This window comes from Vitis vinifera, chromosome 5 (assembly GCF_030704535.1).
Source record: "Vitis vinifera cultivar Pinot Noir 40024 chromosome 5, ASM3070453v1".
Classification (NCBI taxonomy): Eukaryota; Viridiplantae; Streptophyta; class Magnoliopsida; order Vitales; family Vitaceae; genus Vitis; species Vitis vinifera.
In genome coordinates, this window is record NC_081809.1 from 25,222,183 (window position 1) to 25,235,864 (window position 13,682).

General features: G+C 31.7%; 1 protein-coding gene, 1 long non-coding RNA gene and 1 other non-coding gene across 3 annotated transcripts; 2 read left to right on the forward strand and 1 right to left on the reverse strand.

The window, feature by feature from the left end:
- Positions 1-2,442: 2,442 nt before the first annotated feature.
- On the forward strand, positions 2,443-2,536 carry LOC132253870 (small nucleolar RNA snoR69Y). The gene has a single exon (XR_009465784.1). It is a non-coding gene; the product is annotated as a small nucleolar RNA snoR69Y (small nucleolar RNA).
- Positions 2,537-3,811: 1,275 nt separating this feature from the next.
- LOC104878213 (uncharacterized) lies at positions 3,812-6,963 on the forward strand. Its single transcript, XR_009465765.1, has 2 exons — positions 3,812-4,578; positions 5,996-6,963. It is a non-coding gene; the product is annotated as an uncharacterized LOC104878213 (long non-coding RNA).
- Positions 4,667-9,246, reverse strand: LOC100254306 (uncharacterized). The gene is made up of 10 exons (XM_019218178.2): positions 8,609-9,246; positions 7,685-7,781; positions 7,339-7,481; positions 7,006-7,208; positions 6,496-6,836; positions 6,361-6,397; positions 6,200-6,271; positions 5,940-6,090; positions 5,650-5,793; positions 4,667-5,488 (listed from the first exon to the last, which is right to left on the reverse strand). Exons 2-10 carry the CDS (start codon positions 7,767-7,769, stop codon positions 5,069-5,071), a joined length of 1,596 nt encoding a protein of 531 aa, XP_019073723.1. The 5' UTR covers positions 7,770-7,781; positions 8,609-9,246; the 3' UTR covers positions 4,667-5,068.
- Positions 9,247-13,682: the final 4,436 nt, after the last annotated feature.

Genomic DNA, 13,682 nt, shown 5'->3' on the forward strand with positions numbered 1-13,682 from the left:
TAAAAGATAGAAGAGAACAATCAAACCAATATTCTATAATTTATATATAATTATTGGATGAGTTTTTTTACATTAGACTCTATTAAAGTAATTCGTTATTATCGGATGAGTTAATTTCAATCGTTTTTAAGGTATAAATTAACTCAGATTCATCTTATTCGCTAAACTAAACCAAATCAATCTCAATCAAGCTTAATGTGGTTCAATTTTCACCACTAAAAAGTTGGTTCGATTTTGGTTCAACCATAATGGTTTGACTAAATTTTTTCTCAAAAAACCGATGATATTTACGAATTTTAAATATTATTATATTAAATTCATCTTTTGGAAAAAATGGTTCCGGACTGTCAATATTTGACAAGCATACTTTAATCATATTTAAAATTAAACCAATAAATCCCCAAGCTTAGCCCTGATCATGGACTGAGCTTTGGCTTAAAAATAGATTCATAAAAAGAGAAAATCCAGGGTTAGGGTTTTACAGAAGAGGATTCAGCATCAGTCCTGAAAATGATGAGAAAACGACTGTTTTGGTTCACGGCGGGCCTCGCTACAACCGGAGCTGCGATCACCCACTTCTCCCTCAGAGATCTGTGGACCGATTTCGCTTCCCTATCCTACGATGTGAGTCTATTTTTCTCCTCCGTTTGCTTCCCCCGGAATCCTTTGAGAAAATCAAAAGCAAAATTCCAGAACTCACGCTTTATACTACTCAAAATAGTGAAAATTCGATGTCAAAATCTTAATTTGATTTTAATTGATTTCACTATTCTTTGTCTTATGTGTTGCATTGCACTTAAAGCACAAGTTCTGTGTTCTACATTTTCTTTCTTCGTTTGCTTGCTGCGAAAGTTCAGGGAAAGAAAAGGGAGATTTTGCATTTTGGGGCTTTTCGCCCCCCTTTTTTTTAAAAAAAAAAAAAAGAAGGAAAAAAAAAAAAGTGGAAATTCAACTCGACTAAATCAAATAGATGTAGATGGAATTTTGCATTGGTATTTCCTGCTCTAAGTGTTACAGAAAAATGACTGTTGAAAATGAATTTCATTATAATTTGGTTACTTTTGGCAAAATTCAAGCATATGCTAAAATCTCTTTGTTCCTTCACTGCAAATTATGTTCATTCGAAAATTGGAATTTTCTGAATTTTTTTAATTCAGTCTCATTTGTTTTGCTGTGGCTCTTGCATTCCAAACAGTATTACCTTATTTCCTGACACTTTCTTAGCTACCAAACAGAATATTTGTTATTTAATGGTTCTTCAGTCTTATTCCTTTGTTTCATTGCAGTTGGAGCAGAAGTTTAATAATCTTGAGACGAGAGTTTCAAACCTTGAAGGAGCAATTGGAAATAATTCAACTTCTCAAAAGGTAACTTATATATAATTTTAATGTTTTGCAAATGTTTATGTATGCGTTTTAGGATTAGCAATTTGTGATTTAATTGTTTCTTTTTTTTTTTCCCCCCTTTGTCCCACACCTTCTTAATAACCAAATGCAGCATAAATGAACTTGTTTGGTAACCATTGTTAGTGGCTGTTAGTTGTAATATGTCTGTGGATTTTGATCCTTCTAGGAACTACTTTAACTATTCAAAAGTAAACTGACAGTTCACTTGGTAGTTTGAATAGCTCGATGGGTGAAATATTACAGCTCTTATTGAAAAACAAAAATTGCAAAAAAAAAAAAAAAGGGGGGGGGGGGTGGAGAAAATATTTCCAATACTGTAGTTTTGGTCACATCTGAATCGTCAATTTATTGATTTATTAACCTATCTGCTGTAAAAGAAGTTTCTCTGATTTTTAAATTATTTTAAATTTCTTTTTATTTTAGTTTTGAATGATAAATATATTTGTTATCTGGATAACATAAAAAAAATGAGGAAATAACAAAGATAAGGGACAGGATAACTTTAAAAATATACATGAGTGGATAAAAAAGATGAGAGATATGATGGGAACAAAGATTTCTAGTCATTTGAAGAAGATAAGATACATTAAATGAAAATCCAGCTTTTTGCTATTTTTATTCAATTGTGTTTTAAATTAAGATACAAGCAAGTTGGATTTTTCTGCATTTAACAGAGATAAATTTGTATTTAATGGATGTTCACCCTTTCAGGAAGATTATACACACAAATCATGGACATTTTTTTTTTTTTTTTAATTTGAAAAGTACCTTCCTTTGGATTTTAATGGTGCACATGTGTGTGCACCAGATGGTTTATGTGCAACTTGTCCCTTCTGGAGATGGCTTCATTCACCTGCACAGCATTTGAATGTCACCTAGATGGTATAAAGTGTCATAGATCTGGAATTATTTCGGGACCTTCCATTTTTTATGAACATTTTTTTTCAATTGTTGTATTTGATTTTAAAAAATGATTTTCTTTCCATGATTTTTATAAATTTGATTGTCTTTTTTGTATGGTGAAAATTTTTGGGTGTTTTGGTGCAATGATGATAAATGTTAATCCCAGCTCATTATGAGACCTTGGAAGGTCTGGGAATAGATTTTGTTGTCATATATCTGAGCTGGTGCATCCACTTCCTTTCATGCATGGTACTTGATAGACCCCACTCCAACAGGTTGTGCTATGTCAAATTTGCATTACAGACTGATCCTTATGCCATGTCTAGTTTTCCATCTTAGGATGTTTCATTTTCTCATTGCTATGAGTGACTTGATCATTGCCACCCATCACCATAGGAATAGTTGAACTATTAGGTTGTGCATTGTGTTAATCTTTCCTATCAACATTTGTCCCATGCTTGGCTTGACTTTTACTAAGTTTGGTGCATGCATTACTTGCTTTCCAGCTTGAGGGAATGACCCTTTTATCATACTTGTAACCCCACATGCAGTTATTTGGGATAGAACTATAAGCTTCTCATTCCTTAGAAGTTGAGATTGAGCCCTACTATCCATACAAGGATGTCTCAAATGTACAGGATTTTTTTAGGTCAGACATATTTAAAGGATTGTACTCACTCATCAATCTTTCCCATTATTCCATACAACAAAAATCTAGAGAATTAACTCCATAGACACAAGTAAGTTCCCAGTTCTTATTTACTCATCATTCATTAATGGAAGGCACCTCCTTCCTTTTTTAATATATGAAAAAAAAATATTTTTATTATTTTTCGAGAGAAAGACTTTCCATGGTACATTGTTGATACTTGTAATAGTTTGACATATGTATGTTGGTGAATGATTTTAATAAATGTTTTATTTCATTTGTTCTTCAGTATATGTGTTGTGTATGTTTATGTGCGTGTGTGTGTGTGTGTGTGTGTGTGTATTTCTCAATATATTAAGTTGACAATTATTTTGCTTGCTCTTCAAGACAATCATAGCTTGGATGGTTAATAGAATTAGAAATTTACTTATGTTTAAAATTTCATTCATAACCTTTGGATTTATTTGTCTAACAAGGACAAGTTAAAAGCATGCAATTATGTAAATTTCTGAACACCCACACTTTTAGGTCCATTGCTCATGTTGCTTTTACCATGATATCTTTACATTTGCTAGCCCTTCAGAAATATCAAGTGGTATTCTAGAGTCTGTTCTTCAAAAAAATTTTAAACATTTTTCCTCTTTACTTTAGTAGCTAATTTTTATGTTTTTTACAACTGCTTTGCAATTTTTCACAGGATGAAGGCAATTTGAATTGAAGCTCTAATCTTTCGCTCAACATGTCAGTTTGGGTTTGACTTCTTCTGTCCTGGTGGTCTGGAATAGTACAATGCTTCATGTGGAAGATGACACCCTTACATCCTAAAAAATGTGTTGCTTCTTTATGTAGCATCCTTTTTTTTTTTTCTTTTTTTCTTTTAATCTTGTGGAAGCCATATAGCTTTATCCCCTATTTTGTGTAACCTTGAAGAAATTACATCTTTTGTTAGCATGCACTGTGACATCATTTCAGTAATTTTATATGGTTTTATAATAATAAATAAATAAGTTTCCCTTATAGCCCCTCTATATTTTAATGAAATGCATTCTATAATGTCATCCTATCAATTTTACCTTTATATACATACAGAGGTTTCAGGCAATTATTTAGTACTTGAGGTTTTAGGCAATTGTTTGCTACTCTGTTTTAGCTGCTGTCTCGTCAGATTTGAAGGAATTGTTCATGGTTTTCAATTGGCTTGTGGCATCCTTGATGCTACCCTTTGTGGGAGGTTTGAAGATCAAGATCCACCAAGTTCTTTCACTCCTATTGATGGTTTACAGCTGGTGCCATTTACAGCTTTCTATTTTTAGTGGGCAAGTTTGTGTTGCGCCGTTATCTTTTGAGTTGATGAATAAGTTACAAACGGTCTGTACTTTTCTCACCAGAACAAAGGAATACACTTAAACGATGTCCACGAGTAATGATATACACCTGATGCAAAGTTCTAGTTGGCAATCTCCACCTCCCAAGATTTCATGGAAAGTTTTTGCATCTTGGCTTTAGTCTTCGTGATGATCTTAAGGAGCCAAAGCCTGTATCTGTATACTTGCTCTGAGGTTTGAGCCTTAGACTGATCACTGGTGCAATCATTTCAGACTTGGCCAGCTGAGATGACAGGTATGCTGTTATCCTACTTCAAACTTAGGTATTTGATAATTTGTCTTCTAGTGGATTATCAAATAAGTTCTGTAATTGAGAAGGTATGTGGACAAAGCATAAGCTGCTTTTATGGATTTATCATGTTGCTAATTTGAAATTGATTTAACCAAATATATTATTGCTTGACCAATCTCCTTACATTCCTTTATGGGGTTGGTCCTAGACAAAAAAAAAATAAAGAAAAAAAGAAGGAAAAAATTGTGTATCTGTTTCTCTTGTACAAAGAATTTGTCACTCAGTACGAATCTCATCTTCTCTATGGAGATATTATCATCTCTTTATTCTTCTATATATTTTGATCTTTTTGTGTATTTGCCTGTGCAAACTTGTACCTTGCATCAAATTTGCAGAATTTGTTTGACAAACTTGTATTTTGATCTCATTCCAGAATTTCTATAACTTGCTTGTGTGTATGTCTTCCTTCTATAATCTGACTGATTGCTATTTATTAGACTGAAGTATTTTCTGAGCTACTGTTACTTGCTTTAGCTGGTCCAGAGTCCAGCATATTTGCTACTTGAATGTGGGGTTTCACTGATCCATCTGAGGAATGATAGTTTTGCTCATGATGAGCTTGTGTCGTCCAGACCAGAACCAAAACTCCCATAATTACTGACAAAAAAACCATTGCAACCCAAACCATCCGAATGTATCTCTTCAATGGTTTACAGTGTTTAATAAGGATCTCTGAAAAAGCATCCTTAACTGTCTGACATTCTATGAGATCTTCCATACCTGGGTATGCATTCAGTAGGCTCTGGATTGCAGTTGTGTAAGCTTCCACTGTTTTAAAGTGGCTAGTGGAGATGAATTCTCCATTGTTGCATGTCCCATTGTCGGTGTCAGAACAAGTAAATACCTTCAATACCTTTAACAACATAAGAAGAAAACAGAACATTATTAAGGATCAAAATGTTGGAAATCACTGGGGAATATATACACTGCAAAACTTTACAATTGTTGAGTTTCCATGTAAACTTTTGAAGATTGTGCTGTAGTCTCAACTGTAATTATCCATTTTAGGCATACCTGAGGAATTTCGCCTATTGGAATTGTATTAGCTGGACAGTTTCCGGCCTGGTATTGGTACTCTGGTGGTGCTGAGAAAGGATTGCAGACATGAGCGAGGTTTAGAGACGATGTTTGCTGTAGGGATGATATGTTTGTATTCACCTGTAGTTTTCAATTTTCATAGAGTAGAAAGCAAGTTTGAGTGAACAAGTATTTTATGTACATGGTAAATGAGCTCACAATTGAAACTGAAGAGATGGAATGTATGTATTGTGTTAAAAGGTCTACTCAGAATTAATCAATTTTACCTCATTTACAAGATCGTATATTCCTGCACTAACGTTTGACAGGACTGATTTTGCAGAAAGCAATTCATCGCATGGAAGGATCGAGCTCAGACTGTTGTTGTATGGATTTTGTTGGAAATCTTCAAGAGCTGTGCATGTGTCACTCGAGAAACTGAAAGTAAACAATTTCCTTTTGATTGTTACACTTAAACTTGTCTTTCCATCAGTTTCTTAGTTTTCAGAACACAAAATCTAGTGGAGAAAAGAGGACAAAGGCTTACTTTTCCAGGAAAAAATATATCCCAAAGAACAACCAGCACAGAAATGTTAGGAACCAGCAGAACACAATGAGCCTGTGAACATGAAAAAAGCAATTGCATCAGAATTATATCCCCAAATACTTGGAGCATTTGAATGGTCTGAAATGGTTCAGTTTACTTACCAGTAGAGTGCCCTCCTGAACTTCAGAAACCCAGAAACTGCAGTATGAGGAAATTTTGGGTTTTGATTAGATTTTAATGTTGATATTGAACTGAACACCTATAAATGCAGACTGATTAGGAGGCAATGCACAAACCTGAGAGGGCAATGACAGCAACCAGGTTCAAGGAAATGGTCACAGTAGTTATTATATACACTATCTTCAGGCCCTTGTCAATCAACCGCCTATTCTTCCTAGCTTGTCTCTCTATACCTGCAGCTTCAACATCGAGTTTATCTGATGTGGAGGTGAGGAAGTTAGAAGCTTCAGCACCTACATCAGTTGTTTCTAAATTCTGTCTTATGTTTCTCATTGCCCCTGTTGTGTTATAGATGGTTCCCGATGCCTTATTCGCTGTTTCCATGATGATATCCACCACCGTTCGAGCTCTGGAATGGAATTTTGCATTCCCTCCAAGAACCAATCCGGACGCCACTCTGCAAACAAATCAGGATCATAGATCATAAGCAGCCAATGATTTGTTCCTAATCAACATTCTAATGTATATCTCCATCCCCATATGTAACTTCATTCAGATTTATTCAAAGAAATACTTCACTAGAAGTTACAGCTGTGACAAAGAATTATTCTTTGGTATTTACTTACATTGCCAGAATTGTGAAGAATGAAGCCAGGAGGATATGCCATAGGTAACACTGCTTGTAGCAGGGTGATCTCTTCTTCTTCAGCTTTCTCTTGTCCCTTTTACACCAGATGGTGGTTACCAGCAGAAATCCTCCATATCCAACACCACACAGAAGCCACACAACTCCAATGGCATACCCCGGAACGCCCGTAAATATGGTTGACTGTACAAAATACCGAATCAGTGAACACTTCTCATGCAATTGAATTCAGTGTTTGTAACGCAAATGATATCAGATAACTTTTACACCAAAGACATTTAGAACTAAAATTTTTCTGGGGTTAGGGTGTTACACTCCAGTAATGCTTGTTTGTGATGTCGTAGCCTCCTCTGTACTTGTTGAAATGGTCTAAAGGGTCCACCCTTACTGTGTCATCTGAGTGTCTAATGGGTTCTGAGACATTCTCTGTTTGAAGCAATTGTCTTCCTGATAAACCTGAAAAAGATTTTCATAGATGTTCAATGATTCAACTCATCAAGGACCGGTGTTAGGAACTGGGCGAGTCAACTCAGGTTGAGGCAACTCAGTAGGGTTGACCTGGACCTGGTTTAGCTTTCAGCCCAACACATTTGTGTTCAATAAATTAGTGGGAAAAGAGATTGAATTGAGGGAATAAAAGAAATTTGAAGAGCTCTCACCTGAAATTTGTGTGAAGTTTAAGACTGAAAGTGTGAGAATGGAGAATAGGGACAAAAGCAATTTCGTCCGATGTGGGAAGCCCATCTTTATGTATACCTGTCAAATGGGGGTGGGTGAGTTTGACATTTGCTTTGCAAATTTACCAAAATAGGCCATGATGCTTTTCTAGCTAACCCATTATACCAAAGATAATATAAAAGAAAACTACCTGGGAATCAACAGAGAAAGAGAGAGGATTCCAGTCAATGAAAGGAAAATAGAATTGGAGACAAGGGTATGATTATAAAGCTCCCAAAAGAAAGCATATGGGGTTTAAGATGAAATGATAAGAAAGGTTTTTCTTTGTATTAGAAAACAATCAATCAATGGCTGCAAAGCCTTTTCTTAGAAGACTGAATTGTGTGAAACTGAAGATCATCCTAGCTAACAGAACCAAAATTTACTCATTAGGGGAGAGAGAGAGAGAGAGAAAGAGAGAGAGAGAGAGAGAGAGGCAACTGTGCATATTGATTTATGAACTCACCAGAGGAGAGGAAGGACAGGGGGACAAGGAGAGAGAGAGAGAGAGAGAGAGAGAGGCAACTGTGCATATTGATTTATGAACTCACCAGAGGAGAGGAAGGAGAGGGAGACAAGGAGAGAGAGAGAGAGAGAGAGAGAGAGAGGCAACTGTGCATATTGATTTATGAACTCACCAGAGGAGAGGAAGGAGAGAGAGAGAGAAGCAACTGTGCATATTGATTTATGAACTCACCAGAGGAGAGGAAGGACAGGGGGACAAGGAGAGAGAGAGAGAGAGAGAGAGGCAACTGTGCATATTGATTTATGAACTCACCAGAGGAGAGGAAGGAGAGGAAGGAGAGGGAGACAAGGAGGGAGAGAGAGAGAGAGAAGCAATTGTGTATATTGATTTATGAACTCACCAGAAGAGAGGAGATGATGAAGAGCTTCCTCAAACTGCAAAATGGTCTTACAATGAATCAACTTAAACATGATGAAACAGTATTTGTCTGAACAATCAAGCTGAAACTAATCTTCATAACTCCCAAATGAACAGCGGCACCCATTTCAACACCTCTCTTCTCTTCTCTCTGTCAACTCCCAAAAACTAATGCAGAAACCCAAAGAAACCCAAGAATACTCTTCAAATCCAAAAGCCAAACATACATATATATTATTAATCAAACCTAAAACAGCAGTCAACATCCTCAACTGCAACACCACCTCCCCAATTCCAATTTCCCCACAAACCCATATCAGAAAACCTCCAAAAAAACCAAAAAATGCCAAGATATATGGTTGAAGTACTTAATCCACTTCCCAAAAGACAACAACTCCAAAGCTATAAATATCCATACATATGAAACGGGGTTGTGAGAAATGCATCAGTTTCCAACCAAAACACCATCGATCTTTTGGGAGTCAAAAGAACCATACATGAACTTTCATGGTCAATTTCAACGACCCTTGGGTCATTGGTGCAGTCTTCTACTAGTTTTTTTCCGCCTTTCCCTGTGGGATTTGGCCAAGTGCATGTGAACCTGACGCATGCAATGAGAGAGAGAAAGCTTCAATGCGAAGAAAATGGGTGAAACTTAAGAGGCTGCTTCCTTTTTTTCTCTTTTTTTTTTCAACTAAAGCAGTTGTCACACTCTTTTGTAATATTACACATGCTTTGTTTTGATGTGTGGCATGGCATGTTTGCATGGGTTTTTTCTTTTAAAAAATATGTTTTAATTGTAAAAATGTTTTTCTTAAAGTATTTTTAGAAAATCAGTTCCTCCAAAAAAAAAAATAATAACACCATAAATAATTTGTCACTAATATAAATTATTTTTTTATATTTTTAATTATCAAATACCTAAATTTTTTTTTTCAAAAATACTGTTCTTTAAATCATTGTCAAACAGACTTTTTATGTACTGTGGATAATTTTAAATAATTATTTGATTTTGAGGAATTTTTTTTAAAAATATTTTTAAAATGAGTGTTATGATAATATTTTTTTTAATCTTATTCAAATATTATATATATTTTCTATGTAAACATTTATCATACAAGGCAAACAATATAGACTAAAAACATTTTTATCAAAATTATTCTCAAATACGAAAAAGTATATGAGAGAAATATGAAACATCCTAGAATGACCATCCTTGTTGGGTTGCCAAATTTAACTTCTTAGTTAAGTAAAGTTGTAAATACTACACGTTGGGTTTATAAAAAGATGATTAAAGTTCGTTTGGTGATTAAACAATCCAAGATGAAACTTTTAAGTTTCATACTTTAACTTTTTATCAACCAAAGCAACAGTCAAAAAGGTGCAACCCTAAATATTCTTTCTAATATTTTGTATTTATTTCATCTTCTTGTGTCTAGACACGTGGAGTTGGGGGTGCCCATGAAATGCCACATGGCATGTTTGCATGTTTTTTTTTAATAAACAAATAATAATAATAATGATAATAATAATAACAATAATATGTTTTTTTAAAAGAAATTCTATATTTAAAAGTATTAATAAAGCATGCATACTTGATTTTTTTTTCTATATTTATTAAGGAATAAAAATATATTGTAGTATGATTTTAATATTTTCTTTAATTATGAGTATTTGGAAGGATTTCAATTCTTGAATTTTTTTTTTTAAATTTGAAGAATTATTTGGTTGGTAGGTATTTCTTTTCAAAAATCAATATTTATCATGAAATATACTATAAAAAATATATTTTTTTTATCTTAAGTATTATATGATTATTCATAAAAGTGAGTACTATCAATAAAAACCCTAAAGGGCTCAAATATATATGTACATTTTGCTAGAATACTAAAAAAAATCCCTAATTAAGTGCTTGATATATTATCCTTATAAGTGTTTGGTTAATTTGTTCCAAGTAAATGCAAGAAAATGACATGAAATTTGACTAGCTCAAGGGTTGGGCCTAGTCATCGTTTGGGGGGTCCCTTGGAAACTATGAATATATCATATAAAATTGAAATGAAGGCTTTTGATCTTGGAATTTGACTTTATTATAAAATGATAAATAAAGATTCCATGAAGGTGGTCCAAAATCAAGTATTTATGATGAGCCTAAATTCATTTCTAAATGTGGACTTTACTAATTTCATTTAATATTTTGCTTGCCTTGATGTGATTGGTGATTAATCAATTGAAAGATATGCCAATTCAATCAATTATTATAATAAAGTTAAATTCTATGATTTCTTATTAATTATAATTATTCCATCTCTTTTTTCATTTCCTTGTGATTTTATTTGTAGTTGATGAAAACATATATCACATAAATAAAAAATAAAAAATAAAATAAAATATCAAAACCCTAATGAAATTCAATCTTTACATGTCAAGAAAATATAAGAAAATTTTAGGAAATTATAGCAAAGATAATGTGTTTAACCCTCCCTAAATCTACTATTTTTTCCCCTTCTTTGTAAAGAAATTAAGAAAAAAAAAAAAAGCAACTTTTTTCCCCAAATTTTTTAAATTAGTATTATCTTCACCTATTTAAAAATAATTTGAATTCTAAGTAAATATTTTCCTTCTTTTAGATTTATTATTATAATTATCATTATTATTTTATTATTTGATTTTTTTTTTCTTAAGAGGTGTTTGTTTCTAGAGGAAAAAAAATCTCAAATAATAATAAAGTAAACATTTATTTGGAGTCTATATATATTTATTGATGTTAATAACATTAACAAGTAAAAAGGGTATTTTAGGTAATAATTAGATGACACTTGAAAAAATGCATGTATTTTAAATGTGAAATTATTTTTAAATAGAGGAAAATAATACTGATTTAAAATTTTTGAATTATTTTTTTTCATATATTTTCATATTAGTGAATCAAAATTTACTTTTTCCAAAAAAATAAAATAAAATTGGGTAATTAAATTATTTATTTTTAAAAAAGAAAAAAAATTGGGTACATGTGCTTAATTAGGTAACCCTATTCCATATATAAAATAAGAATGAAATTTACCAATTAACTCTACAATAAAATGAAAGTTAATAGTTTTATTAATGGTCCAAAATCAAGCATTTATGATGGTGGCACATAATGTTGGACTTTACCAATTTCATGTGAGACTTTACTTTCTTATGTTTTAACTAATGATGAGATATTAGTTGATTTGTTGTTTGTCCTTTTTTTTATTTTCAAAATTAAAAATTTTTGTAAGAAAAATATATAGATTTTATTTTATATCTTTAAAAATCAATTTAAAATTTAAAATTTAAGATAATAAAAAATTAATTTTAAAATGATTTTTAAAATCATTACTTTTTTTAAATATAATTCCTATATCTTATATAAAAATTCTAATTTTAAAAATGAAAAATAAAAAAATTACCAAAAAAATAATTCAATTTTTTTTTTCCTATCCCCAAGCACCTACCAAAATAATCAAACCATTGTTTAAGACTTTTCTATTTCCTCTGCCGCGAGACTTCAACTTCAAACCCAACACGGGAATTGATTTTCCGTGCTCCCATTATGCCGCTATTTGCGCTACACCTAATTTTTCAATAAAAATATAATAGGAAAAACTTTTAAGTGAAAAAATAATAATAATTTCAAGCTTCAATTTCATTTTATTTTATTTTCTATACTACAAATTATTTCTTTTTAATAAAAATAAAATTAGGAATAGGATAAAGGGATAAAGAATAAATGGAAATATAAATGAATAAGACCAAACTATGATAAAATGGGATTAGTGAATTGATAGGACCAGAGTTGGAACAGATGGGAGTAAGGCACGATGAAATGATGAGTCAAATCAATTTTTGATAAAATTGTTGAAGATATGAAAGAACAAGTTTGAAGGTAAAATAAAAAAAAAAAAAAAAAAAGATTAGTTAATTTGTTAGGAAATGCATTGATAAATGGTATCAAGGTATAATTAATTGAGACAAAACTAGAAAAAAAAAAACAATCAATAAAGTTTTCATAACAAGTACAAAGAAGTGAAATCTAAGAGATAATTCATATGAAAGTATGAAATTGATATGAGTAATTTTTTAAATAGTTAAGTTGGTTAGAATGGAAGGAAATGAAAATGAACCAATAAGCTCAAAAAAATTGAATAAATAAGGATACATGTACCAAGAAATTAAAGAACGTGATGTTTTTAGGTAACATCTTTTAATTGTTTTTACTTGATTTCTAATAACTGTTTTAAAAAATAATTATATAAATATGGATAATGATTAAAAATAAAATACTATATATATAAATTATTTTTAAAATATATTTTAAAACTTAAAAAATTTGTTAAAAATATTTTAAGTTCTCAAACAAATATTTTAGTTTTTAAAACTATTTTTGAAAATAGTTACCAAGCATGTCGTACGAGTTAAATTTTACTCATTTATGTTTTACTTTCAAGGTTCAGACTATGCTTTTTGGAGCGAATTTGTTATGCTTTTGTTTGTTTGCTTAATGCAACTTCCCAATCCACTTTGACTAAAAAATATATGTATAAAATATATATATATATATATTTTGAATAATAAGAGTAAAATAGTTAGGGAGCAACCTTTTTTGTGGAAGATGATGCTTGCAAGTGCATTATAGTAGTAGTGATATCCATGTGGACTAGATTTATAATATCCTACTTATATTTTGTGAGTTCTAAATTTAATATTCATTTATATTAGATGTTAACTTTTTGAAAGTCTATGTAAACAATTGTAACATGTAAGCTAATTCACAGTTGTTGTTGGTTTGACTCCTAATATTTTCATGAAAGAAAGATATGCCCTTATGCAAATATAGCTTTTGATAAATAAATAAATGATTCAAATAATAGTGAACAATGATGAGAGAATGAAAAACAATTAAAGCTTACCTGAGTTCTACTATGTTCTAGATATGACATCTATTGTGTCCACCTATATATGTACATTTGAAGACTCATCCATAAGATGATATAGCTCTTTAATTTTTGTATTTAATATCTTTGGACATTTTT